This window comes from Pleurodeles waltl, chromosome 1_1, assembly GCF_031143425.1.
Source record: "Pleurodeles waltl isolate 20211129_DDA chromosome 1_1, aPleWal1.hap1.20221129, whole genome shotgun sequence".
NCBI lineage: Eukaryota > Metazoa > Chordata > Amphibia > Caudata > Salamandridae > Pleurodeles > Pleurodeles waltl.
Window position 1 is genome coordinate 664674951 of NC_090436.1, and position 27492 is coordinate 664702442.

At 42.6% G+C, this 27492-nt stretch overlaps 1 protein-coding gene across 2 annotated transcripts in view; it reads right to left on the reverse strand.

Annotated features, from left to right (window-relative positions):
- Positions 1-1007: 1007 nt before the first annotated feature.
- Positions 1008-27492, reverse strand: part of SNX2 (sorting nexin 2) — a 298179-nt gene continuing 271694 nt past the window's right edge. Inside the window, exons 13-15 of one of the 2 annotated variants that reach the window (XM_069226951.1) lie at positions 25315-25395; positions 25124-25195; positions 1008-1488 (exon numbers count right to left, since the gene is read on the reverse strand). In XM_069226951.1, coding sequence (XP_069083052.1) covers positions 1438-1488; positions 25124-25195; positions 25315-25395 — 204 coding nt within the window. In that variant the 3' untranslated portion in view covers positions 1008-1437. The remainder of the gene's footprint in view (positions 1489-25123; positions 25196-25314; positions 25396-27492) is intronic. The other variant, XM_069226942.1, reaches the window with a different exon arrangement.

Genomic DNA, 27492 nt, shown 5'->3' on the forward strand with positions numbered 1-27492 from the left:
GGTAATTTTGAACTTGTGTTCTATTCCCCTTCCTCTACTGAACACAGCAGTTATACATTAGGAGGAAGAATGCGAACTATGCTCTTTCAATACAGTTCTATTGGATATTTCAAGATTTGTGACATCTGCACAGGTGGATGTCCTGAGAATAATTGTTAGCGTCTTTTTTGGTAAAATGGATAACGGGTACAGTATATTCCTCTAATAAACTGTCCAAAGTAATTTCTTTACATTGATATGGAAATAATTACATAGCTAGAGAAAGCAAACATTGCTAACAGCATCGGTTAAACAAAGGACATCTTGCATGATAAAACCTAATGGGAGTTCCCTCAGCACAAGGCGGGGGAAGGTGGTTTGGTGGAAAAAAGTCAAACTGAAAATATCCTTAAAATGTACACAAAAGAAATCACTTGCTTGAATACAACCTGTCCAGAGTGTGGTCCCAAAATAATAACTCTCAAATTGGCCATACTTTAGCTCCATTGTTCTAAAACTTGAAACATCTTCTGTTGTACTGTCTTTAAGACAGTAATGGAAAAGGTAATCTGGAGATCGCACTGGGGCTTTATGGGAATTTGGTCAAAACCCAACCGGCACCCCACTGAATAACACTTAACACAACACAATATTGCGCAGCCTGTGACCTTAAATGCTCCTCACTCCACAACTGATTTCTTTTGTGAAAATACTCACTCCTCGTAACTGGATCCTCCAACCTTGAGCATTACGGTGTAACAGGATTGAAGTTATACTTTCAGAACAGTGTATTTACATTTAAACCACTGAACATCCAGATGGTTAAAAATACCTGATTGTTTTCAATAGTAGAAACAATTTTCAAACCCAGAGCGCGGTGTGTCTGTTCAGGAGATTCTTGGCGTCTTGCATTGTTTATAAGTAAAGCACACTGAGACCCTGAAGCGTATCACACATGGTATATAAAAATGCAAAATACTTATTTAAAAAATGCTTTAAATATTCAACAGGAGCCAAAAGAAAACTGCTTCAGTTTATAAGGTGCATCCCTTTATTGTAATCACAAAATCATGATTTCTGTACAGGAATGTTTAAGTGAACATTAATAAATGCAACTTTAAATTGTTTCATAATGAAAATAACATTTTACAGAACAAAATGTAAAGAAACAATTTGAATGTTTCTTGCCTTGCACTGCACCGTTCAATGCAAGTAATAAGACACAGTAGTGTTCAATTCAGCAACATATTGCAGAACATCATGCCACAGTCCATACTATTCCAGGAGGTCAGGACATGCAGCTTTGTCAATAAAATGCCTTTGTATATAAAAAAGAAGCCACATGGTAATTAATAAAATATATAGTGGTTTATTTGATGATTTCTCTTGTGTTTTAAATGTGGATTTTAGCTGGACGAGAGTGAACATCGACTGTTCTTCAAGCGAAAATACGTCTTTCTATGCAATAGCTTTGGCTTCAGGTAGGAATGCTTCCCAATATTTTATAAGCTGAAAAAGAAATTTTTAATGTTAACACCTCCAACTCAAAACCCATTAGAATATACATATATTAACAGTTGAAGACCAATGAAATAAGCAGTCATTGGTTATTTACAGCTACAACAAACATAGATGACTATCCGAAATGGGTTAGCAGCTTGGAGGATAATTTTAAACAAATATGACATCCATATGCGCAGGTGAAAGGCAAATGTTTAAACAAATTACCAGAAACATTTGCTTTTTGGATCAGCAGCTTATAGAGATCACCCCCCAGTTCAATTTAGTAGGTAAATCTGGAGCAATCGTCGATAGGTTGAAGAAACAAGTCTGCAGTTGAAAGGACATGCTAATTACATATAATCGTACTTTCCCTTGTGTATATATTCTTTCACTCCATAACAATTTTAAATGACCTCCCGCATGTGGGATCACGGAACATATTTTAACAGGAAAAAATATCAAAAATCCAACAACATTTTTAATATACACCTAGTTTAAAGGGCAACAGGATGGGCTGTTTAAGAATTCAAAGGAAATACCGAAAATGGTGACACAAGATCATGAGTAACCTTGCCTTCTCTATCATGGGATTTTCCTTTTTTTCGTAAAGAAGTAAATACTATATAGCAGTGTTTCACAAAACCTTGATCAAGTTTGAGGATTGTGGTGTAATATATGGTATGGTTGGTGACCTTACCGTGTTAATACACTTTCAAAACTGTCTTGGATCCAGTCAGGCTCGTTTGTAAACATTCAGCGCAATCTTGGGAGCTGTGGCTTCGAGCAGTAGGCTTATACAAAGGAACTAGCGTAAAGCATTTAGAAGCACCAAACAGTGAAATAAAGTCAGATTATGTTAGGGATAAGGAACCCCTTGCCATATATTATAAGGATACTGCAAGTCACCAAGGAATTCTATAACCATATAGAAGAACGAGTATTAAGGCAGCGTTCCTTTATACGGATATGGAGCTCTGAGGTGACTTGCAATATCCTTATCATGAACGTCTTGGGGTAATTTATCCCATATAATACATGGTCACACAATCACCTTTCTCACAAACCACTTCAAACATATGGAGCGTAGCTCTTTCATATGAAAGAGCAAACATCTTTGCAAACATTAATAATAAAAATAAAATTGTTAGTGATAAACACATCAAAAAGCTGTTAGAGGTTTGCTGCAAACAGATATTAGAAACGGTTTAATATAAGTAAACAGAAAGCTGCAGTAGCTCGAAACTTGTAGAAACATGCAGAAAGATTCTAGCTTTTCTCTGTATAAGGAGTGCAAAAAATAGCTTGTTACTAAAAGCTAGTAAAGTAGAGCAGAAGAAAAAAAAGCAGTGTTCTCTTTTCATTGCTTTGAACAGCTATTTTAATTTGACGCCATGACCTGACCTGCCTTTGAACTCGACTGCTGGCTCAGGCAGCAGGCACTGTGACATCAGAACTCGACTGTAATAACCCTATAACATTCACCAGAGGGTTCAGGGGATATAGATTTTTAAAGAAATTTAAAAACCAGCCTTTTAGTCCTAAGAGCAAACAAGCACTGGTAACTCTAAAGTCTGAAAACTAGTTAGCTGTACACCAACACAGACTCAAGTCCAGTTCCACACATTACGTCAAGACTGCCATCGACTTCAATGGAGTGATCCTGATGTTGAAGGAAGCTCTAGGTGCTGCGTGGTCGATTGGAGTGTCCTTGCGATTATTCCTTATTCCATTGGTAAGGTGGGGTGACTCAAGCCACAAGTGTGAGTGTCCCTCGAAGTCCTCTTTGAGACAGCTGAAGGCCAGCTACTGATCTCTGTACACAGAAGTTTCCTTTGGTGAAGGCTGGTGTCAGTCTTTGGTGACCAATCTGAACTCCGATGTCACTCCCTGGTCCAGTTTAGTCGAGTACAGCTTTTGGCCATCAAGGATCAGTCTCTTAGGTTGCCCGACAGCGATGAGTGGTGATTCGAGGAATGTGGCTACTGACTTGCTGGGTCGGGCTACTTCAGCTTTAATGGCCCTGATGCTGGTTCCAGGGGGTCAGTGACTGATCCTTGGAGTCACCTGTTTGGTCTGGGGCTCAGATGTGACTTTTTCAAGAGCTAGGAGCCACATGCATAGTCCTTCCTTTGCTAGCCCATGGTGCTGCATTAAGTCCGGCAGGCGGTGCAGTCTTTCTTGCCAGGTTCAGGAGTCAACAGGGCAGTCCTCCTTTGGTCTTTTCTCCAGTTTAGTTGTGCTCTGAGATTCAGGGTGCTAGAGGTGCTATGTTTACACCCACAAATTGCCCTTGGGTATGATTCACTAACGAATGGACTAATGAATGGACTATCAGGACTGATATCAGTACTATCAGGATCACCCATACTTTGTCACTACTTCTACCAATGCCAGAGTGCACTATTATGCCTACTCTCAAAATATCTGAACACTTCCCTTGCTGTTAGGAGATTGGTAGACCACCCAAGAGGTGTGGCGACACACCCATGGGAAAACCAGTTTGGCCAATGGCCTCCACTCTCTGTTACTGTTGCCAGCCTGCCTACCTAAAACAAAAAGGGCAGCCCTACCCGAGTGTGATTGCCATTTGCCCACCAAAGGTGGCTTCGCTTTTGAAGCTCCACTTTTGGGCCAACACCCCAGGTGTCTTCCTGCGAGGGGGAGTTAACAACTCCCTCTGTAGAAAGCCTCTATTTTACCTGAGCCTGGGGGTTGTTCTCACACTTCCCCAGGAGGGCAGAAGGCTTTCTAGTTGCCAGCAGTTGTGGGAGGCCAGTGGCTACAGAGGTCCAACTTTCTAAAAGTTGCCTTTCAGTAAAAGTGACATTACATTTGACATGGGCATCAAGTCGAATTTAATGACATGATTAATTTGATACCTTGAAGTACCCTTTTTAGTTGTCCCATCCGGAAGCTAGCCGGACTGAGAGACCAGCCAGTAACTCGGTGTTAGCCAATGGGGCTAACACAGTTCTTCAGCAAAAACGACAATTTGGAAATGTTGCTGTTAGGACATATGAAAAGTATATGTGCTACCTAATATGGAACTCCCTGCCTCAGGGCACCATGGGCCTTCCTTACAGGAGATATATATTGTTTAGGAAAGTGGGAGCTTTGCCATTGGTTTATATGGAAAAGTCAAATTAGCAGTTTTAAAACTGCTCTTCCAGGCTGCAATGGCAGTCTGGGAGCCATATTGTACTTTGTCACACACAAGATGGCACACTCAGTGCTGCAGATTTGGGTGGACACTCTAACCTAGATGCCCTGGGTACCCTAGGTACCATATACTAAGACCGTTCTAATAAGTCCGCTTACGCCAATTGGGGGTAACCAATTCAACATACATTTTGTAAGGGGTTAGAGCAATGGGACTGAGGTCTAAGTAGCAGTCCTCAGTGACCTCCCAGTCGAAAAACAGCAGCAGAAGTCCAAAACTTTGGGGGTAAGCATGCATTGTTGTGTAGCCATTTTAGTTATACCTCCATGCACGTTATTTTAGCACACCGGGCCTGCCGCTGTGCACTTTAATCTAGATATATTTTATTCAACTTTGTTTATTATTTTAACAATAGCCACATTTGTGGTTTTATTTCTATCTAGCTGTTCTTTGCCTAGGCCAGCACTGCGTTCTTAAACAAGACATTTCTTTCACTCTGTGCTTTCTCAAGGCTGCAGTAAGATAGGTTGCCGGTAAACATGGTAACACTTTGTCTTTGGTATTCATAGAAACATACACATCCTTAAGTAGGGACATTTTCTCAGAACATCAGCTGTTTTATTATAAAAACACTTCTCCGTCCCATACATGTTGGAGGGAGATTCCAGCTAGATGACTACAACTGTATGCTGGTTGCTGAATGTTTTTCTACAGCTGCTTATGCAGCCTTCAGGCCTCTTGCTCAGGTATGAGGGATGATGTCTTCCCAGGGGAACCTGAAAGGCTGTGCTCTAATATAGCTTAGGTAGGAATTATTTTAATAATTCTAGTGACAATATGGTAGTGTTATTTTTATGCTTTACTCTCCTCGTCACAATTTTAATCCTGCCATGCTTCATCGTCCTGGTTATTGCAGTACATGCTTTATTATCCAAGATGCAGTTGCTTCATTAAAATCTTATTGAAACATATACTGCCTCTGATTGTCCTTGTATATGTGAGACTAATGTAACTGAGAGAAATGGATGCGATCTGAGTGACCACAATTTCCCTGAGGAGTCAATTGTGTCCTGTGCTCGGCTGCCAAATCATCCCTGCTCTTGGGTGGAGATGAGGCACTGCTAGTTAGCCGGAGCAAAACCTGGATCAGGCGGACATGTGTCACCTGTAGTGGGTTAGACTCAGTCCCCCACACAATGCAGGCGATTTTGCCACTCAAATCCAGTAGTCTCGTTAGAATAATGAGAGCCTACACGACGGCATAAAGAGACCTTTCCTTACATCATGACATTGTGAAAGAATAAATGCCAATTTATAAAAGAATATTTTAAAATACTATAAATGATTCCAAACATCCCTTGAAATATTGCAGGAATTTATGCCCAGCAATTAGCAATACAGGAATGACCAATCTTGTGCCTCATAGTTTTAATCAGTTCGTGTTTCTAGTTATATACTTTTTTGAAGTGTGGCTGTTTTCATTGCCTTTGAAGAACCTTAACAGTTGCTACAAAAAAGCAAGCCCTCTGAAGTATGGTTAACAATCTTCTTTTGGAGCGGTGTTTATCTATAGCTCACGTTTCGAAATTCTTTAGCATATCAACTCTCCTGGGGTTTCTCTGTTTCTAGTCTAGTATCTGTTAGCAAACTGTTTGAGAAGGTTGTTTAAAACATTTTTTTTTTTTTTTTTTTTACCTAAGTAGTGATTATGCATACAAATCAGTCTTGAGGAGACAGTGGACTTCTATGGATCTCTCTGCAATATAGCAGTATTCAGACTAATTCATGTTTACGAGTGATCTAACAAGTGATGCTTGGTACATGCCACAGTTGTATCTATTTTGTAGATATGACAACTCTATACAAATACATTTTTATAATAATTTAGACACAATTGAACTCTGCACTTCCTGCTATCAACCTTTTCTGGTCTGTAAACATTTTCATTTGTATTAGCCTCTCCTAATATCAAAAAGTATTTATTTCAGGGACTCCTCCATGAGGGATAACTTATGAATTAAAAGTATACAGTAAGTCCACGTCAAGCTTGGAGGCAGGTACACTAGGAGAGCAAGCAATAAAAAGGATGAAATGGATTATGCAAACCAGCTGCACATAGAGGCTTGAAAAGTGGTGTTATTTCTGGGGTCAATGCAATAGAGTGTAGCAAAGGTGTGGGTCGATCCACAAGAGGCAAGCCTAAATATGTATTTCAGAGACTGAGGTACTTCTAATGAAACAAGATGTAGCATCCTTGCCTAAAGTGCACAAAGTTTAAAGGCCAATTTGTGTGGTGATTTACCTCTTTGGGTCTTGAACTAGAAACTATCTTCTGTCAGCCCATCACTTGCTAACATTCCCTCACAGTCATTTCAAACGTAATCTCCAGATCAATACCTTTCTCTCACTACTACTTGAAGTGGCAAGTCCTCAACAATGACTCAATATACTTTTGCTGTTTGGGAAGCTGATTCTTCCTGGGGGCAAAGCTGTGGTGATTCCTACATTGCATCTGGCTGCAGTCGATACACAAACAAAACTGCAATAAAAGCAAACTAGTAATTGGAAGAGGTACCTACCGGAGATCCTAATTGCCAAATGACAGCCTCATTGGGTTACAATTACCTTCCATTCCTTACTCGTTTCTAAAATGTTTCTCATAGACGCAAACTATGCTTCTGATCAGTGCTCCTGTTCCTCAGTCACACCTACTCAACAGTCTCCACCTCATTACCATCTTCCCTCCCTTTTGCATTTGCCCTCAGTATCCCTCCTACATCATGTCTTACCTTGTTCTCCTCTCACCTTCAGGCTATGTACTTATCTGAAAAATAATTTGTTTATGCTACAAAAGCCAAAATATAGAGGATACGAAATCTAGATTTTCTAGGAATCTAAGTTTTTGGACTTCAACATAGGTTTTTCCATCATCTAACCTCTCAATAAATTGGGCAATGTAGGCTTTAAGGCAAGTGTAATGACTCATGTGACAATGCTATTTTTGTTTCCCGATTCAGGTCAGTTCTGGTGTTGTAAATGTTACTTTATAATATACTAACTTGTTCTTGAAAGTTTTACGTGCTATGCAACTACATAATTTTCATACATTTTCTTTTGTCACAAAATCTATTTACTTAGTATGCAGACATACTCTTATCTGATTGGTTTTCTATGTCCTTGTTTTGTCTATTTTACACAGTAAGCAATAGTGATGGTGGGGTTCTGTTTAAGTCCCACTTTCCGTGGGAAAGGATGCTTTTTCGTGGCGTACAACTTTGCTACTGTTTGAAGAATCTGCAAGAAATATAGCAGTTGCTTGGTTCTTCCAACTCAGGTTTATCATACCAGGTTTTCTTCTGATAAGTTTTAGATGGCTTGAGGGTTATTTGTAGGGGGATGGAACAAAAGTTGTGTAATCCATTTTAACTACTTTGAAAACTTTACTCACAGCTAAAGGAAAAAATGCCAATGGAATTAGACCAAACCTGCCACGAAACTAGAACTTCACTGAGACTATTACCTTTGAGTGGTTTGGAGTAAATCTGTTCAGTATTTCTTGAGACATCTACGTTATGTTTTGTTCAAAATATTGTATAAAGTTGAAGACTTAAGCACAATAATACAAAAGTCAAAAAGAGCAGAATATCTGCATTACTATTGCATATTTTGTCAATTTTTTTGTAGAGTTCATGGGTATATCCTCAGAGGTTAATTCATTTAAAAAACAAATAAATACAATTGAAAGAGGGGACATTTTCCCCCCAACCACTGGGTCGTCTTGCTCTCATCTGAGGACTGTGGATTTGGGGATGGCTCACTGTGCCCATATCCCACTGTGCACTGCCAAAGGCTGTGCACCACTAATTCAGTGCACTGGGACCAGGTAAGGTCTGGCTACATTTCCAAGTGAAAGGGGGTGGGGAGGTCTAGCAATGGTGGGAGTAAAGCGCAGGGTTGACCTTTGACCATTTAATGTGGACAACCCCTGCTGTACACAGGAGAAGAAGTATTTGGATGCAAAAAACATCTTTATGAGTAGTATTGTTAACTATTTCACTAATGCTATGGAGGTGCAGTGTGGGTTCTGGCTTTGTAGATTTTCTGAGGGTAACGTCTATATTCAGGCCTATTAAACGCAGAGTTGTCAGTGAATAATAGCTGTATGGTAAGGGTATCAAGGTTTTTCACAGAAATTAGGTAATAAATGTTGAATACATTCTAATATTTGATCTTTTGTTAGTCATGAAGCATGTCAAAGTCTTATTTTGCGTTATCATCACACATTTGTAACAAGAATGATCTAGATTCAGCACAGTTTGCTAGCAGCACAGCCTTGTTATTCATATGTCGGTTCCTGAATGCAGGCAAATGGTTCTTGACCAAAGGCTTGTCCGTGCTCTAACACGGTCAGACAGTGGTTTCCATTTTTGATCAGCCTGTTTTTGACAACATACTTATGCTGCAATTCCTAAGCACTAGAGACCAGAAGGAGGGTCTGGGGGTAGAGACCAAAAGGGGATGGGGGTGTGCAGGAACTACAGAGGCATGCAATGGGTCACCTTTGGCTAAACTGCCTAACAGGGCAGAAGAAGCTAAGCCTGAGATCAAAGATGGGTAGTTGCCTTTAGGAAGGGAATGAATAGTTCTTCCTACATATTGTTTGAAATCCCCCTTTCAGGCCTACCCTTATCTCATTCTTGAAGAGGTCAGTGCAGGTCAGTAATGTAGCTGTCTGAATGCAAGATCCTTTTCTAGCTCTAAGGTACACTTAACTTGGATTATCTGGTCATGGTCTGGGTGACATATGGCCCATTTATCCAAGTCATCATACATGAAAATAGTATGTTTCAAGTAAAATGACAAAGACCATTTGAGCACTAGGTTGCTCTATTTGGGTATTCCTAAAATGAAACTAATTTTGTTATGGTGTTTTTGAATGCCATTTCAAAAGGGAGACAATTTGCAGAGTGAATGTTTCATTTAGCTGAAGCAGTTAGCATTCTGGTGCTTTGCTTGCAGAGTGTGATACTTTATTGTTCATACCAGTTGTGTGCTTATTGGATGAAGGGTCAGATCCATCTTATAATGATAATGCTGATTGGTCTGTTCTATCAGTTAAAAGAACAGGAGGGATGAGGGTATGAGGAGGGAGGAGAAACGCTAAGGAGATCCTGGAGCTCCAGGCTCTGTGGAATTCTTTTTTTTTCCTGCAGTAAAGATTTTCCATGGGGTCTCCCTTTGTGAGATTTTATAGGGGCTACTTTGTTGATTACTGGGGAACGTTCTACCATCCCCTACTCACTTTGGCTCATTCGATCAAATGCCTTTGAAAGATGAAGTCTTTTTATTTTGTATTTTAACACAACTGAGGCTGGGCGAGAGGCTTATGTTTGTACATATAAAGCAAGTAAGCCCCAGTATTACAATACCAGTAGTGTTAAAAGGTGACACACTGACAAGCCATCAGAATGAAGAAAGCTCTGGTAAGATAATGTGAGTACATGACCGAGCAACCACACTTTACATCACTGACTATATAGATATTCTTATAAGAAGTTTCCATGACGGTCAGAAAACCTGAGTAATGAAAATACTCAAGCAGTTATGGAACCTCAAAAGAGGTAAGTAGGTATCAATCCAATATAGGTTTACATCACATCACCAGTTTGAGCTTTTATTTAATATACAATCTTTCCTCTATGGTGTGTCTTATGGGTGTTGATCTGTGTAATTTACTAAGATTAGCATGTTTTAACAGCCAAAACAGCATATGTTTGGGAACAGTGCATTGACATCACCTTCAGTGTTGCAGATACTTCCTTTACGTATTCTCCACTAACAAATAAATAAGAGCATCATTCCTTCACAAATAAACCCCTTCATGTCAAGTTTCTCATTTAGATTGGTAATCAGAATAATCCAAAGGGAGTTGGGGTAATCAGATAAATCACTGGGGGAATATATTAAATGCTGTGTATGGAATATGAAAAGATGAATCACGGTGCCCCCAATAGGGCACTGAACATAGTAAACATGTAGTGTACCACATTTAAGACCCTATTTGTTAAAATAAAACAGCACATTCTAAACTCGTACTCGAATTTTGGACTACACTTTGGCAGTATTTGCACTACTGTGCCATTTCTTAATATATCATGGTATCCTTTCAAAACTCATTGACATCTCCAAGGTAATCTAGTAACAGTGGTGATCGTAGAGACTGCAGCCTTGCTTTCCTACATAAAAACAACAGGGAATTCTAATGATAATCTGTTGTACTATATTTTTATACTGGAATTCATTCAGTGCTTTCTTCCTCCATATGTCTCAAAGCACTATTTGGGTGGGCGAGTAAGTATGTACTCAGTTTGATATTAATGGCTGTGAGGGTGTTGGGTGTAATTGTAGCAGATATTCCAATTGTGTTTTAACAGGCATGTTGCAGTACAATTCTGTAAGGTATGTAGCAAAGTTGTGTGAGGGGTGAGATTGTAGTTTGCATTTTCAGACCAGCAGTAGGAAAACAATTTACTTACCTGTAACTGCAGTAATCCAGTATTGGTATCTTTCATAGGTTCACACGCTTGAATCTTTTCCCATCGTCGAAATGGGAGTCTCATGGTACCTTAGAAAAGCAGTATGTAAGAATTGTACAGGCTATAATGGCAGCAGGCATTAATTTAATAGCCTATCTGTATTGTTTTGAAAAAAGAACCAGACTTGACCAATGATCAATCAGGTGCCAGCACCCTCTAGAGTACTCATAAGAGAGGCTCTCTCCCCCTCACATTTTCGAGCACAATAGTGAAGTATATACTGAGGTGAAAGGTGAGCCTCTCATGAGAGGAGGGTGGGTCGCATGTGAATGTATGAAAGGTACCAATTCTGGATAACTGTAGTTACAGGTAAGTAACTTGTTTTCTTATCCAGTATTGGATCTTTCATAGATTCTCATGCTTGAATCAGAATAGCAAGCAGTACTTAAGGCAAATATTACGACCCTTAGTGGATAGTGGGTGAAAAGAAAAAACAGTTCACAGTAGTCTGTAGGAGAAATATAATAATTGTGCATACATACCAAATTTCATATATATATATTTTGTTGAAACCGAGAAACAAAATAAGCATTAGATAACATACCAGCTTTTTTTTTTTTTTTAAACTAGGCTCACCTTACTGAAATAGATGGCGCAGCACTGCTTGTCCTACTGCTGAATCACTGCAATGTGCTGACTCCAGGCTGTAGTGCTGCATGAAGGAATGGGTATTCTTCCATGTCGCAGCCCAGCATATCTTATCCAATGATATGCCTGCGAAAAGAGCAGCAGAGGTTGACATTGCCTTAGTGGAATGTGCCAAAGGTTTCTTGGTCAGTGGTTTGCCAGCTTTAGAGTGGCAGGACTGAGTAGTCGCTGAAATCCACAGTGCTATTGTTGGTTTCCTTACAGGAGCTTCCTTATGTCCTTGACTGTAGGAGACTAATAATTGATCTGTTTTATGTAGCTGCTTAGCGTGGTGGAGATAACATTTCAGACATCGTTTGATGTTATTGTAGAGCTCTTTGAGCTGGTGTAGTTAGGTTTGGAAAGAATGTCCACAGGATGATGGGTTCGTTGAGATGGAACTGAGATGGACCTTCAAGTTGGACCTGGCCCTTTTTACAGGGTCATCTCCAAACCTTTTGCCTTCCTCCTATTTTAACTGACCCCTTTTTGTTGACGTTTGGATTCTGAGCACTTCACCACTGCTGATCAGTGCTAATGTGCATATGCTCTTCCTTCTGTACTTGGTATGATTGGCTTACATCTAATTGGCTCATTTAGTTTACCTGTAAGTCTCTTGTACAGATGTATCCCTCTACCCAGGGCCTGTAAATTAAATGCTACTACTAGGCCTACAGTGCAGCTTGCGCCACTCACAGAAATAGCCCTTCACCAATAAACCTGTCTCAGGCCTGCCACCCGCAGAGCCGGCGTGCACAGTTTATTGCCACAAGGACCTTACATCTAAATTTACTTGCCAGGCCTGAAACTCCCTTTTTAGTACATATAAGTCACCCCTAAGGTAGGCCCTAGCTAGCCCTATGGGTAGGGTGCTGTGTATGTAAAAGGTAAGACCTATGTCTTTATGTACTACATGTCCTAGTACTGACAGCATATTTAGTTTCTCACTACTGTGAGTGCTACTTCTGTCATAGGACTGCATTGGAAATGCCCTAAAGTAGGTCTAAGTTGTAATGTCTGATCTATGAGGGGATGGTGTACGCATGTTTGGTAGTAATGGTAGTGAGAAATGCTGCTTACTCATGTATGGGGATTGTTTATTACCATTATATAAATGCCACTTTTAGACAGTGACCATTTTGCTGTGCTTATGACTCTGGTGTTTTGCAGCTTGACTCCAATCCACATCTGGGTTTTGTGCATACTTCTCAGACAGCCTGTACACAGGGAGGGTGGAGGTGTCGCAAGAGTGCATCTGCATCCTGAATGGTCTTATTGGTCTGGGAGAGGTAGAGGTGGGGCACACCTGCATCTGTAAAGGTTGTATCCTGGCCTCTCACAAAGGGCTTGTTAACCCTCCACTAATATCTGGAGCCAGTGCTGGAGGAGATAGAGGACATTCCTGGAACCGGTTAGTGCTGGCTGTAGCCCCTCTCCCTCTTTTGTGGAAGCTGTGCAAAATGAGTTTAAGAACAGGGGGTTGTCCCCTACGTTGTTAGGCACTGATGAACTTGGAATCAGATGCTGCTGGAGGGGGACTGTGACGCTGCAAGGAACTGCCCCTCGACTGACGTGATGAGCTGGCCTGGGCTCTGCTAAGCCACAGAGACTGCCACTTATTCTACAAGGACCCTGGTGAGCTGGCCTGTTTGCCCTCTGCCCTGTGTTCCCCCCAGTGATCTCCAGGGGCTGAGTGGTGTGCCCTCATGTCTCCCCTGCATACCTGGGAATTTTGGAGGCATACTCCTTGGATGGGCATCAGTGGACTGCTCCCTGTCCCTTGTTGAGCACTTGAAGAACGCGCTTTATTGACCCCAGGGTGAGAAGTGTGCTTTGTGGAGCACTGTGCTTGTCGGATCAAGAGCGCGAGGAGAGCGCCTCGTTTACCTTGTGGTTGGAGCCTAGGTGAGTGCTGCATATTGTTTCCACCAGTTTCTCTGTGCTGCCTGGCAGATGCAGTGTGCTGGAAAGGACTCTGCAGCACTTGCATGCGTGCCAGCAGGTGGAAGAAGTCCCGGCCCTAAGAACAACTCTCTTCCGGCCACTTGTCTTGCCTTCTTCCACCACCGAGCAGCCTCCGGGTGCAAAAGGCAGGGGGAAGGGAGACGGGGGTGGGGGGAATTGAATAGCTACAGGAGCCATGTGTTGGCTCACCCCCGTGGCCCTCCGGTCCTATGGCGAGCAGCTGCAGAGTGAGGTGGCCCTGACAGCAGGGAGGACCAGTGGAGGCCTCCCCGCGGAAACTGACCTTGGCCCAAGAGGCCCCTTTATGATTTCCCCAGTTGGCCAATCAGGAAGGGACCCTCACCAGAGGCCCCTGTCTAGCCAGTGCTGATGTTGCCATCGTCATCGAGGTGGTAGAAACACAAGAGCCCCTGACCTGGATGTGTAGGTCTTGCCTTCACCATCTCATTCAGAGATGCAGTGTGACTTTTAGGTTGAAGGTGTTCGGGGTGATGGTCTTACGTGTTGCATTTTTCCTCCGGTATTTCTGCCCTCATTGTGTATGCAGCATTACGAGGCCCCTATTGTTTCTTGTTTCTTCTTTTGGTCTTATGATCTGAAGGATGCAATATGACGTGCTTACCAGGTTCGGAGTGACGTGCATACTTTCAGGATAGGTCTGTGATGCAGTGGGAGGGTGTGCCTAGGATTTCTGCCATTTATTTCGGAATATTTCTCTTGGATGTGCATTCATGATGATATGTGTATTCTGACATGCATGTTCTTGATGATAATGACAACCTTGATACTGCTAGTGTTGCAGAATACCAGTAACTTATATGTTTACCTGACAACTGCTTGTGTCGCAGTATATAACGTATACATGTTGTGTTTGGTCTAATGATGTTTTATGCAATACAGTTTATTTTTACATAACTAGTTGTTGTGTTTCCTTTGTGGTGTATTTATAGTGTCGTGTGTGTTGTGCAAATGCTTTACATATTGCCTCTGGGATAAGCCTGACTGCTCGTGCCAAGCTACCAAGGGGGTGAGCAGGGTTTATCTTGGGTGTGTAGCCCTCTCTCCCTGACTAGAGTGATGGGTTCTGGCTGGCTTAGGTGCATACCCCAGCCAACCAAAAACCCCATTTCTAACATCAAGATGTATTTTGGAGAAGCACAAAGTCATCTGTGAAATGAAGGAATGGTTCTTGAATCGTAAAAGCCTGCATGTCACTGACTCTGGTAGAGGTGAGAGAAAGAAGAGAGCGACCTTCCGTGTGAGAAATTTTATATTGGCTTTATGTATCAGCTCGAATGGAGATTTCATAAGCTGAGAAAGAACAATGCTGCAATGCCACTCCGGAGCAGGTACGTGTGCAGGAGTGCAAGTAAGAAATAACCCTTTCATAAACTGTTGGATGAGCCTGGCAGAACAAAGAGAAACCGTACTTGCACAACGTCGATATCCTGAGATTGCCGCCAGGTTGACTTTCACAGAAGCAAAGACGAGTCCTAATTTGGCGAGCAAGAGCATGATTTGTTCAGGCGAAGCCTCAAATGGATGTACATTGTGTTTTGTTGACACCAAGCACAGAATCTCTTCCACTTCAATATAAGTCTTGTTTGTACATTCGGTTCCTGCTCTGAAGAGTATCTACATTCCTGATCGATATTTATGTTTCTGAATTCACTTTGCTTTGAGCAGCCAATAGTCCAGATAGGGGAAGACTTGAAAGCCTTTCTTGCGAAGCTCCGCTGCCACTGGTGCAAGGCATTTCGTGAAGATTTGGGGGGCTGATTTCAACCTAAAAGGAAGAACGCTGAATTGATAATGGGTATCGCTACAGTAAAGCGCAGGTACTTGCGATGCATGGGATGAATCCGAATGTGAAAATAGGCATCCTGGAGATCCAGCAATGTCTTGTAATCCCCGCTGTTGAGAAGGTGTAAGATGTCTGAGAGGGTTATTATCTGGAAGGATTGTTTGCACAGAAACTTGTTCAAAATTGACCTCCATTCTTCTGTCTTTTTTCTCACCAGGAAGAATCGGGAATAGAAACCTAGGTCTTTCTGATGAAAGTGAGCTTTCTCTATTGCTCCTTTGGAGAGAATTTGAGTAACTTCTTGTTTTAGTAAGTGAAGATAAGGTGGATGTGCTCCTTTCGGAGGATGATTTGGAGGTTTCTGCACATATTCTAGGGTGCGTCCGGAAGACACTGTCCAACAACCACTTGTCTGATGTTATCCTCTGCCACTGATGCAAGTAATGCAATATGTTTGCGCCAACTTTGTAGCAATGAAGGAAAAAAAATTGAAGCCGGTACCCAATAGAAATAATTTCTTGCTGCCAGTAACTTCTGCCTGCCTCCTTGTCTGCTGTATGCTGCTGTGGTAGATTAACAAAAGGCTTGACGGCAGGCAGACCTGAATTGCAACTGAGGCTGCTGTTGTCTCTGATAAGCACCTCTGTATGATGCAAAACCTTTGCCCCTGTCTCCTCGAAAAGGGCAGTCTTTTATACTGCAGAGTGCCAAGAGACTTAGCAGTATCAGTGTCCATTTTGATTGCCAATAAGGCATCGTCTATATGCTTGCCAAACAAAGTCTTGCCGTCATAGGCCATGTCTAAAACCTTGGACTGGACCTCTGGTCTAAAAGAGGTGGACTTCAACCATCTCTGATGGTGTAAGACCGCTGCCCCAGCAAGTTGTCGGAAAATTGTGGAAGCAATATCCAAGACGCAATCAATTATTTCTGTGGAAGTGCTTTCACCTCCCTGTAGTATTTTCTTAGCCTCTAGTTGTTTGTCTTCAGGAATGAGTTCAAGGAAGGCACTCACATCAGAAGCCATTTGTCAGTCATAGCGACCTAATATCTCTAAAGTATTTGCTGCCCGGACAGTAATGGCTGACATAAGGGAGAATCTCTTCCCGATATTATTATCCTGACTTCTCCCTTCCTCATCCAGTGGAGCAGATATTGTGGTGGACGGATTCTTGGAGTGCCTATGGGCAAGCTTGTGAGACAACAGAGTCTGGTTTTGGATGACCTATTAAGCATGCTGCATATCCTCCGTAGCCTTGTATTTTTTATCCAGTAGAGGTAGTACTGGTGATACTGTAACAATCTTTCATTATTTTAATTCCCTCATTTCATATATAATTAATTATAGGTATGGCCCTTACAGATTTTCTGGCTTGCTCTTTGAAGTCATTTAAAAAGCAATCTGTGTGTGACAGATGTTGGTAGATGAAAACACGTGGCAGCTCTATTTATCAGATTGTGGAACCTTCTGATGCCTCACAAGGAGAATCTGATGGAAGAAGAGGGGGAGGCGATGGTGTAGGAGCCAAATAATCATCCCACTAATCATGAACATGCCGAGGAGCAATAATCTCCCCCCTCTTCTCTTTTTTCAGAGAAGGTATCATCTTCTCTGGGAGGAATGGCTATTGCAGATGTTGGTGTTAATCTAGGAGTTGGCGGCGGCAAGCTTCTTGGAGTGGCAGAAGAAGGAAGGTGTGGTTGTGTATGTTGTTGTGGCTTGTCCAGAGTATGATCCGGGAACCTATGGTTATAGTCCAGCAGCATGGTTTGAAGGTCTTGATTGAGAGACGCAGGCATCTGAACTGTATTGCGTGGCAGAGTATACTGGAATGGTTCATATTGTCTGCCATAAGGGGTATAATAAGCTTCATAGTCTTGCTGGTCATATTCATCCTGATATTTGATGCACAATTCTGATGGGCTGTGCAGGTCTCCAAATGACCCCTCTTCCTCAGACTCTTCTCAGTCCAAGAGGTGGCTGGGCAGTAAGGTGGACACCTTGCTTGGAGTCCTTAGGATGCAATGTAGACCTTTTTACCTTGGCAATTTTTATGGCGGCACAAGGATCAGCAGGATTTGAAGTGGTGGCAGCAATGGTGTATGTGGCACTGATATTTCCTTTACTATAGACAGTGTCGCAGTAGATGATTCCTTTGGCGTCGATGATGGTGGCGCCAATGGTGATGTAATTGACGCGGTCAACAGTGGCTTCAATGATGGTAACTTCAGTGATGAGCGCGAAGTATGAGATACAGACGGTGAAGCTGTCTTTGTCGATGGTTCAGATGTCAGCTTCCTTTGAGTTTTTTTCTTCATTGTTGGTGAAGTCAAATCCACTGTTTCAGACCTGAGCCACTTATCGTCATCGACGATATTGGTATTCATATAGCCGTTGATGATGTTAGCAATGATAATGGTCTCGTTGACAAGACTGTGCTTAGAGTAGCTGTGGTGGTCATCGTCAACAGCGTTGACAGTGGTATTGCTGTTGACTGGAATTTTGGTTTTCTTGACGCCGATGGCTCAGAGGAAAGAGAACGATGACGAGTCTCCTTTTTATTAGAATATGAGGTGGATGGCCGTGAGGAAGCTGACCCAGTGGAGATTAAATGTGATTTCTTATTTGAAGGGTCTTTATGGTGAGTTTTAGCAGTCTTCCTGCTATCCTCAGAATGCCCCTGGTCAGCAGATCTGACCTTTCCTGGGGTCTTGAAGCATGGTCACTATCGACACCTGAAGAACTGGACTTTGCCTGTTGTCACAAAAGTCGTCTCCCTTCTCTGTCCCTCAGACTCTTGGATGACAAAATGTGACAGATCTTACAGTCCTTTGCTTGATGCCTAGGGTACAGGCAATAGAGGCAGTCTTTATGAGGGTGTTGGAAAATGGCCCTCTCTGAAGGGTCACTTCAAATAGTTTGTCTTCCTCCTCTTTTTCTGACATAGTTTTTGCTGGCTTTGGGACTCTGGACACTTTACCACTGCTAACCAGTGCAAAAGTGCATATGCTCCCTCCCTGAAAACATGGGAACCTAGGCTCATACCCAATTGGCCAATTTAATTTACTTGTAATTCCCTAGTAAAATGCACTAACGTGCCCAGGGCCTGTAAATTAAATGCTACTAGTGGGCCTGTAAACTGACTGAGCCACCCACATAAGTAGCCCCTTCACCATGTCTCAGGCCTGCCATTGAAAGGCCTGTGTGTGCAGTTTCACTTGGCATTTAAAACTACTTGTCAAGCTTTAAACTCCCATTTTTCTATATATAATTCACCCATAAGGTAGGCAGTAGGTAACCCACAGGGCAGGGTGCAGTGTAAGCAAAAGGCAGGACTTGGCCTTGTGATTTACCTGTCCTGGTAGTGAAAAGCTCACATTCGTTTTACACTACCGTGAGGCCTGCTCCTATCAGACTATCATTAGAGTTGCACTCATACACTTTTAAGTGGTAGATTATGATCTGGAAGGAGTACCCCTGTCATGTTTAGTATTGCCGGAATAGTAATCGAAAATCCTACTTTCTGGTGAATTTGGATTTAATATTACTATTTTAGAAATGCCACTTTTAGAAAGTGGTTATTTCTCTGCACTTACTGCAATCTGTGCCTTACAGCATGTCTCCAATCAACGTCTGGTCTGTGCTGGTTGACAGCTCCCCTTGTGCATTCCACCCAGACAGCCATAAACACAGGACACTCAGTCACATCTGCATACTGAATGGGTCTCCCTGAGCAGGAAGGGTGGAGGGGCTCTCTTACACTTCAAAAGCCAGTGGCCTGCCCTCACACAAAGGACTGATAACCCCCCCACAGGGATCTTGGCAGACAGGATTGAGCTGAAAGGGGAACTTGTGCACTTCAAAACCACTTTTCCCCCACTTCAAAGGCATTTATGGGTATATAAACTGGGTCTCTGACCCCACCAAATCAGACACTTCTGGATCTACACCTGGACTCTGTCAGGTGGACTGCCTAGGTGCCCAAAAGACTCATCTGGACTGCTTTAAGGACTGCTGCCCTGCTTGTTGCCCTGCTGCCTGCTGGCGTCGGACTCCCCTGGAAGGACTCTGCCTTCCTCCAAAAGTGATCTCCAAAGGCTTGGATTGAGCCTGCCTCACGTTTCTGAAGTCTCAGGGCCAACAAAGAATTCACCCCTTCAGGAAATGCATTGAAAAAGCAATGCAACGCCAGCAGAAATCTATGCAGACCCTGCATCTTGGCTGGAAAATCGCTGCACTGCCAACCGGAACATTGCAGCGCCAGACTCTCAACTGGAAATCTGACACATCGCCTGCCTCGCAGCTGAAAAATCACCACCACACCAACCGGATCAACGCAGCACCTGCTCCTTTCTACGAGAGCATCAAGGATTTTCAACGCATCGTTCCTGGGTGTCAAAATATTCCCACAGCGCAGTGAGGAACCAAGGCCGCGCTCCTGGAACTCGATGCATCACCTTGCAGTGTGGAAAGAAATGATGCATCATCTGTGCTGCGCCGGAAAATCCTACACAGCGCCTTAATTTTTACTGCATCTCCTCTGCGGCCCCCGTGCGTCGTCATTTTTTACATATCCCTGGTACTGTGTGTTACAAGGATACAACCACTGATTCTTAAGGATTGAGACTCTTTTAAACCTTTAAAAAATGATATCTCAACTGGTGCATATTACATTTTTGTCGTTTTATCTTATTTTATTCAGATAAATATTATCTATTTTTTCTAAACCTGTGTGGTGTATTTTTTTGGGTGTTTTCACTGTGTTACTTTATGAGTTATTGCATAAAAACTTTACACATGGCCTTCTAAGTCAAATCTGCCTGCTCTGTGCCAAGCTACCAGAGGGGGAGCACAGGATTATTTGGATCGTATTGTGACTTATCCGGACTAGGATTGTGGTCCTTACTTGGACAAGGGTATATATCTGTGCCAACTAGAGACCCCATTTCGAACAGAGGGTCATCAATATGAAGCCTTTTCTTGCCACAGGATGTACATGGGTAAGAAAAGGTCTTTTTAGGAAGGTCTGACACCTCTAGGAAGAAGTAAAAAGTTTCCACAGGAAGACAATGAGCAGAGCTCAGAGAATTCCCTTCAGACGACGTGTGGTAGAAAATCTAAGGGAGAGAGCTTCTCTTGGGAGTATTCTAGAGTGTGCTCGCACCTGATTGGTCATAGGTCAAGATTGGGTCTTTTTCCAAAAGGACACAGATAGGCTTTTCAATTAATGGCTACTGCCATTATAGCCTATGTGATTCTTTCATACTGTTTTTATAAGGTACCGCGGGACTCCCACTTCGACGATGGGGAATGATTCAAGTATGTGAATCTATGAAAGATCCGATACTGAATAACTGTTGGTTTGATCCAACAGTATTATGTTGCAGGAAACAGACATGTCTTTCGGGCACTTCTAAATTCCAGGTAATTGATGAATATCTTTTTTTCCTTCCGGAGCATATTCCAGAGCTTGCATGTTTCTACAAAGAATAATTAGCAGTCAGTATTGTTTTGTTTTTTAAAGGGGGGTGATAAAGGGCAAGCCATTATGGATTGAGAACATTGGTCCTGTTCTGTTGCTCAGTGGTATCCAATGCAGAGCTCTGACTGAAATGATTCATGCCCAAGGGAGCCAGTGCGAGGCACTGAGGTCAGAGGTGATGTGGGGTATCTGCTCAAGTTTCACATATGCTTAGCTGCAGAATTCTAGACCAACTGTAATTTGGTGATTAGATATCCCAAGAAACCACTATAAATCCTATTGGTGAGTGGATGCATGGCAGGGCTGAAGCTATACAGGATAGAACCCTCCCTAAGAGACTCAGGTGAGGAAATGTATTTTTGGTCACTCGGTTGGGCCTAGAGTAGACATGTTTGCAGGAGGTTTAATTTCATTAGGCAGATAGTGGTGCCAAGCTCCACAACTGAGGATTGGAATTTCAGCAGATTCTGTGTCACCCATGTTGGCAACAAGCACAGGCAGAGTCCATATTTTGCCCGGATGTGATAGTTATTCCAGCTTTTTTTTATTTTGGTGATGCCACTGTATTTAGCCCAGGATGTGGCCTTTGGGCATGTCTGTGCCCACAATACCTGCTTAGCACAGCTTTGACTATATCCAGCATACACTGTGCAGAAACTGACATTTGAGCAGGCCCTGCACCATGAGTATCGTATGTTCACATCTTTAAGCTGTGTCCAAAGCAGACTGGCCACAAATACCAGTCCCCAGTGTCTTCAGATTATGACCTTAAGCTGTCCTTCATATTTTTATTTAAACTTTTAATCTGCAAGGACCTATGGGTGAACATTTTTGCTCTCCCTTTGATTGCCCATAACATTTTAATACTGGTGCTCAGACCTCCTTTTTATGCTGGTGCCTTGGACTGGTGTTTGTGAAAGGTGGACCTTGGTGCGGATGCCTGGAGGTCACCCGTTGGCTTGGCTAGTATCTCTTCTTATTCTTTCCAATATCTCATCAATCTGAGGATCAAAGAGATGCTCCCCAACAAAAGGCATGTTAAGCAGAAAATCTGAGCGAAGCATGGTGCCTTAGGAAGATGCAGGGGGGTAATGCCACTGCAGCATCCAAGGTGTGCCTAATGTTTGCTTTAGATATGATATTGCTCTCCGGCATCAGCTCCTCTCCTCTCTTCCTGTGTCCCTCATTGGGTTTTGACGAGCTCTTCCATTTCCTCTCATTTGTGCCTGTCATAGCGGGAGGACAGATCAACAGAATTTGCAATACGCCAATGTGAGTCAATAACCCACATACCAGCAGTGTCAATCTGCTTACATTTCTGGTTGGGCGGGGGAGCATTTAACTACACTGAGGCATGTTTGCATGCCATGTGTGCAACCAATGAGTTGGGCGGAACATGACATCTGATGTACAATGGAGCATGTTTACACTTCTTTTCCACCCTTGGGGTGATGGCTATGGCCTTTACTTTTTCCTGGAAATTATAAGCCTCAGATTTCATCACGCCCTTGAGCACGTGGACGTACTGCACCAATCTGTTAGTCCTTGAGAGAGTCTTCATAAGAAAATCATCCTCTGGACAAAGTACCTCTTTATCATGTGGTGGTGAATGGCACCCCGGATTACTGCACGATAAACAGTGGAGTCTTCATCCTCTTCCCTGGGCACTAAAAGTTCAATGTACGGGTCCAATGGGTGGTGAGGACGACCAGGGTCTGTAACTGTATGGGGAGATTCAGGAGGTGATTGTGGACAGTGAGGCTGCAGAGCTAAGAAAGGAAGTGGAGATGGCAGTGGTGGGGCAGGGGAGGCAGTATGGGCTTGTGGCACTGCCCATAAACCTTTTGGGGACCAGGAGGTGTGAGAGGCTTAAGGGGCAACTTCTCAATGGTCAACTTTCATTTTTTAGGGATACAGAAGGGTGAATGCATAGGATCAGAAGCAAGAGGCTTGGTGAGCATCTTTCCTGTGGATAGAGATAGAGATCTTTTCCCATCTCCTGTTGAGGACATCTCAAAGCTGTGGATGCAGTCATCCGTCTGTGTCAAACCTCACCATTAAAGGTCACAGAGTCAGTCCTAGCTGACCTTTCGGCATAGACTTCAGCTCAGAAGCTGGGTGTTTGGCACCTTGGTGCTAAGAAAGCATTGACAACTTGCTTAGCCCAGCACCTTTAAGTGGAGGTTCACAGCACTGAAGAAGGTTATTGAGTGATGTCTGCCAGCAGAGGGCCTTTTCAGATTAGACTCTGGGTTTGATGCCAGATTTTCCCTGAAACAGTGCTCTACCTCTGTCTGGGGATGCCCGGGAAATCAAAAAGACTGAGCTTGCTGTTTCTGCGGCAGGACAGAAGCCCTAGGTTTGGATCCTGTCCTTAATCCCAACGGCTTTACAGCTGGGTGCTCGGCTTCCTCTTGGTTAGCTTCGGAGGCTCTGAAGTACACCACCTCTGGGCTTCTCACCCTCTTGGGCCACTAGAAGGTCAGACGGGCCTGCTTCTTCCTCCTTGGTACCTAACGGATCTTCTGGGGCATAGATGGTAAGGGTCTCATGTGAAGCTTGGCGTTGCCTTCTGTTATAGATGCAATGCCTTTCTCTTCAGTCCTGGAAAATTATTATTTTTTGCAACAGAAGGCTCGGCAGTCGTCACAAGCAGCTTAGTTGTATTTCGGCGACAGGCACTAATTACACAAGCCATATTGATCTGACCAGGTGTACTTGTTATTAGACTTAGAGAACAATTGAAAAGGTGTCCTTTCCATGAGACTCTCACCCTAAACTATCATTCTCCAAACTATGGCCTGAAAGTTTTGAAGTCTTGTTGTTACCAGGTGTTGCAGGGGTGTCTGATCACAATGCACTAGGATCTTGTTGAATGCAATGTGTTGAAAGAAGTTGCTTGGGTGTCAGGGAAGAGTCCTCTGACCATGCGCAGGATATGCAGTAACGGCAGTCTTTGTCGTCATTGGTTTAGAAAATGAAAAGACTGGCCTCGAAGAATCTGGCGAAGAACTTATCAGTCCCGGAGTTGGCACTCAAATGTCCGAACTCAATAGTGAAATAAAACATTCCAAGGTGGAATCTTGGTCTTGGTATGTTGTGGACTATGGGAGGGGTCTCAATAGGTCTTGTGATCTACTGAGACTTCATAGAAAAACAAGTTCAGGCCCAACTGTAGATGGAAGGAGTATGCAGAGCCACACATTCTAGGAATATATATTATTATATCAAGAAAGAGAATATAGAGGTATACTTATGCAATACCAGGCAAAATAAATGTGACCCAATAATGTTATTTGCAATAAGTGTGCAAGTGAACACAGATTAACACGTTTATAACTGTGGTGGAAAGGTCACGTCACGTTCCATGTAACTACCTAAATACAAAGCAACTTATTTGTGAAAACAATGGTTAAAAGCTTCAGAGTCCATTCTGGAGGATAGTTGCAATGGAAAGCAACAGGTACTGTACTCCCAAGGCCCCAGTTATTGTGATTTTCTCACACTGCAGGTTATTGTTAAATATCTTTGTTGATAGTGACTGCATTAGCAAGAACAGCATGGCATAATCCCTACACGCAAGTCCAATAAGTGCATTATGCTGTTTATTACCATTGTTGAGGTAAGGAACTTCATCACTCACTTGAGGCTTCGTCTCTGTTGAACAATGGACCCTTCGCACAGTCAACAATGGTAATAAAGAGTGTGTGTCACTGACACACACACAACACACACACACATCTATAAAATGTTATTCACCTGTTTTGTATACTGTATTCTTATGTGATCTAAACAAACATTATTTGATCGGAGGTTATTTTGCTTTCTGCATGCCTTTTCAAAATCAGTCATCAAAAATGTAAAACAGTTAAGTGGAGATCCATTACAAAATTGAATTCTATATTTCTTAACATCGAATGCAAAAATGTAAGCTTTGTCAATTAGGTATGAAATAAAATGCTAGCGAATGTAGACCTTTAAATATTTATGTCAATAATAACCATACCTGTTGTTGTGTTTGAACTAATGATTCTAAGTACTTGATGATAACAGTTTTAAAGTCCTTTACTCGTTCTTTCTGTAATATAAATTAATGTAAATTGGTAATCATGAAACACAAAGTTTCACTGCAATGATGCTACGACTCAGCAGATTATCAAAAAACAAATAAGTGCTCCTGGGAGAAAATATACATGCCTCAAACCTTCCAACTTCTTTGCGTATGGTTTTTGAGATCTGATCAAATTCTCGTTCTCCTTGTTGAACTTTTGATTCCCACTGACAGGAGGAAAAAAACATTAGATATTTTAGAGTTTGAAATATAAGTTCCTTATTCCAAAACTACACATCGTCTCCTAAGTCAAATTCATAATTTTTTATACTAATCAATTGCCATGTTTTCAAAGGCAACTCCGACCACTATAACTAAAGACATTTGCATTTCACAGGAGTTTCTGGACTACTGTAGCTGTCTCAGCAAACCTCCGCTTATCTACTTTCAAATAACTCTGAATGTGTGCAATTTGTGTAAAGTAAATCGGAGACTTATTTTAGTCAACAAAAACATGTTGTAAGAAAATGGTTTATTAGTTGAGCTGGACGGAGACCACTACAAGTAATATGTCCACAACTTATCAGGTTTCAATAACTTAAACCTAGGCGTACCCCTCGTAAATATGGCACAGCTGTAGTGTCTCATGTGGGTATTACCAGATGCTCGTGGGACCCTACTGTTGGTCCCCCCCAACGAGACACTCACTGTTGTATGTACAGTGCAAGACCAGATGTACAGATAGCTGCAATATTAGATCTTGTAAAAGCACCCGAGGAGTGGTGTTGTTTGTGGATTCGAGCGCGCGTGCGCTATATAGGTTGCTGGGATGCAAGGTATTGAGCTAAACAGTGACTGCGCGGTATGAAGGTTGCTAAAAAATGTAGCCCATACCGGGAGGTAGCCTTGGAGGGGCACTCATAACATGTGGCGTGCACCTCGCAAGCCATATTCCCACAAAAAAGTAAAGGCAGATGTGTATGGTTGTATCCTTGTTTGGCCATAGAGTGAATTTCATGTCAAGATCTAACCCTGCTGTGTAGCTGGATTTCAGAGCATTAATGTTTCAACTGGAGCCAAGAAATATCTTCATTAAGCCCCAGTAAATGTGTTTTTAAGTGATATACCAACCGCTGCTCCCTTTCCATTAGTAGTCTAGACGCATTCAGAATGGGCTGTGGTGTGATCTTCTCCAGTATGACCCATCCAATGTCTTTTCAGTATGTTGTGTCTCTAGGAAATGGCCGATCATTCGTGTTGAACTTTTTTTGCACCGGATCCTGCTCTGGTGTTTGCCCATCACTGGGTCATCAAACATTATACTAAGAATATCATTCTTAAGATCACTTGTCCTTGTCAGCTACGCTGCATAGGTACACCACTCACAAGATCCGCCTTAGGATGGGCGAACACTACAGTTGCGGGAACTCCCCATTTGAGAAGTATGAAAGTAGGACTTGCGGGTGGAGTTCCCATTCATGGACTTGTTGCTGCATCCTGCTTAGTAGGTCCGCAAAGTCATTGTTCATGCCTGGGAGATACTCTGCTATCAGGTGAACCATCCTTTTGGGTACGAGGAAGTATAGAGAGTATTCTCCTCGACCTTGGTGCTGAAGAGGTACGGTTTCTATTGCATCTTTGAGAACGAGAGCCTGGACTTCCTGTTTGAGTAAAGTTTGATGTTCAATGAGAGCAGAGGGGTGAGAGATGTAATGTTGGGAGGTGTGGTAATAAGCTCCAGACAATAACCGTGTTGGATAATATCCAACACCAACTTGCCTGTTGTTGTCTGTTGCTAATGGGGAGAAAATTGTTGATGCATCCCCGATAGGTGTAGTGTAATCGGGGGGAAGGCGAAGCCAGTCACTGCTTACTGGTAGTGGCAGCACCACGTGGGAAATCACTTTTGCCTCTACCTTTAGTGTTGTTTCCTCTATAGGACCCCTATAGTAGCACTTTGTGGGGGAGTACTGCCTCTGCTCACAATGGTATGAGGTGAAGGCTTCCATAGTAGTTGTTTTGGAGCCGCAGATGGAGAAGTGAAAGGAGCCCCTATATGTAGGGGTTTGTAGGACTCCCATGGACTTCGCTGTCTCAGTGTCCTTTTTAGTTTTCTCCAGTGTCTCATCGTCCCGCCGGCCGAAAAGATGTTCCTTGTCAAATGGGAGATTGAGAACCCTCTGCTGAACATCAGACTTGAAGCCTGAACTACGCAGCCAAGCATATAGTCTAAGAAGTATGCTAGTACTAATACTTCTGGCTGTGTCAGCAGTGTCAAGGGCAAATTAATTTTTGTGTTGGATATTAGCTGACCTTCAGCAACA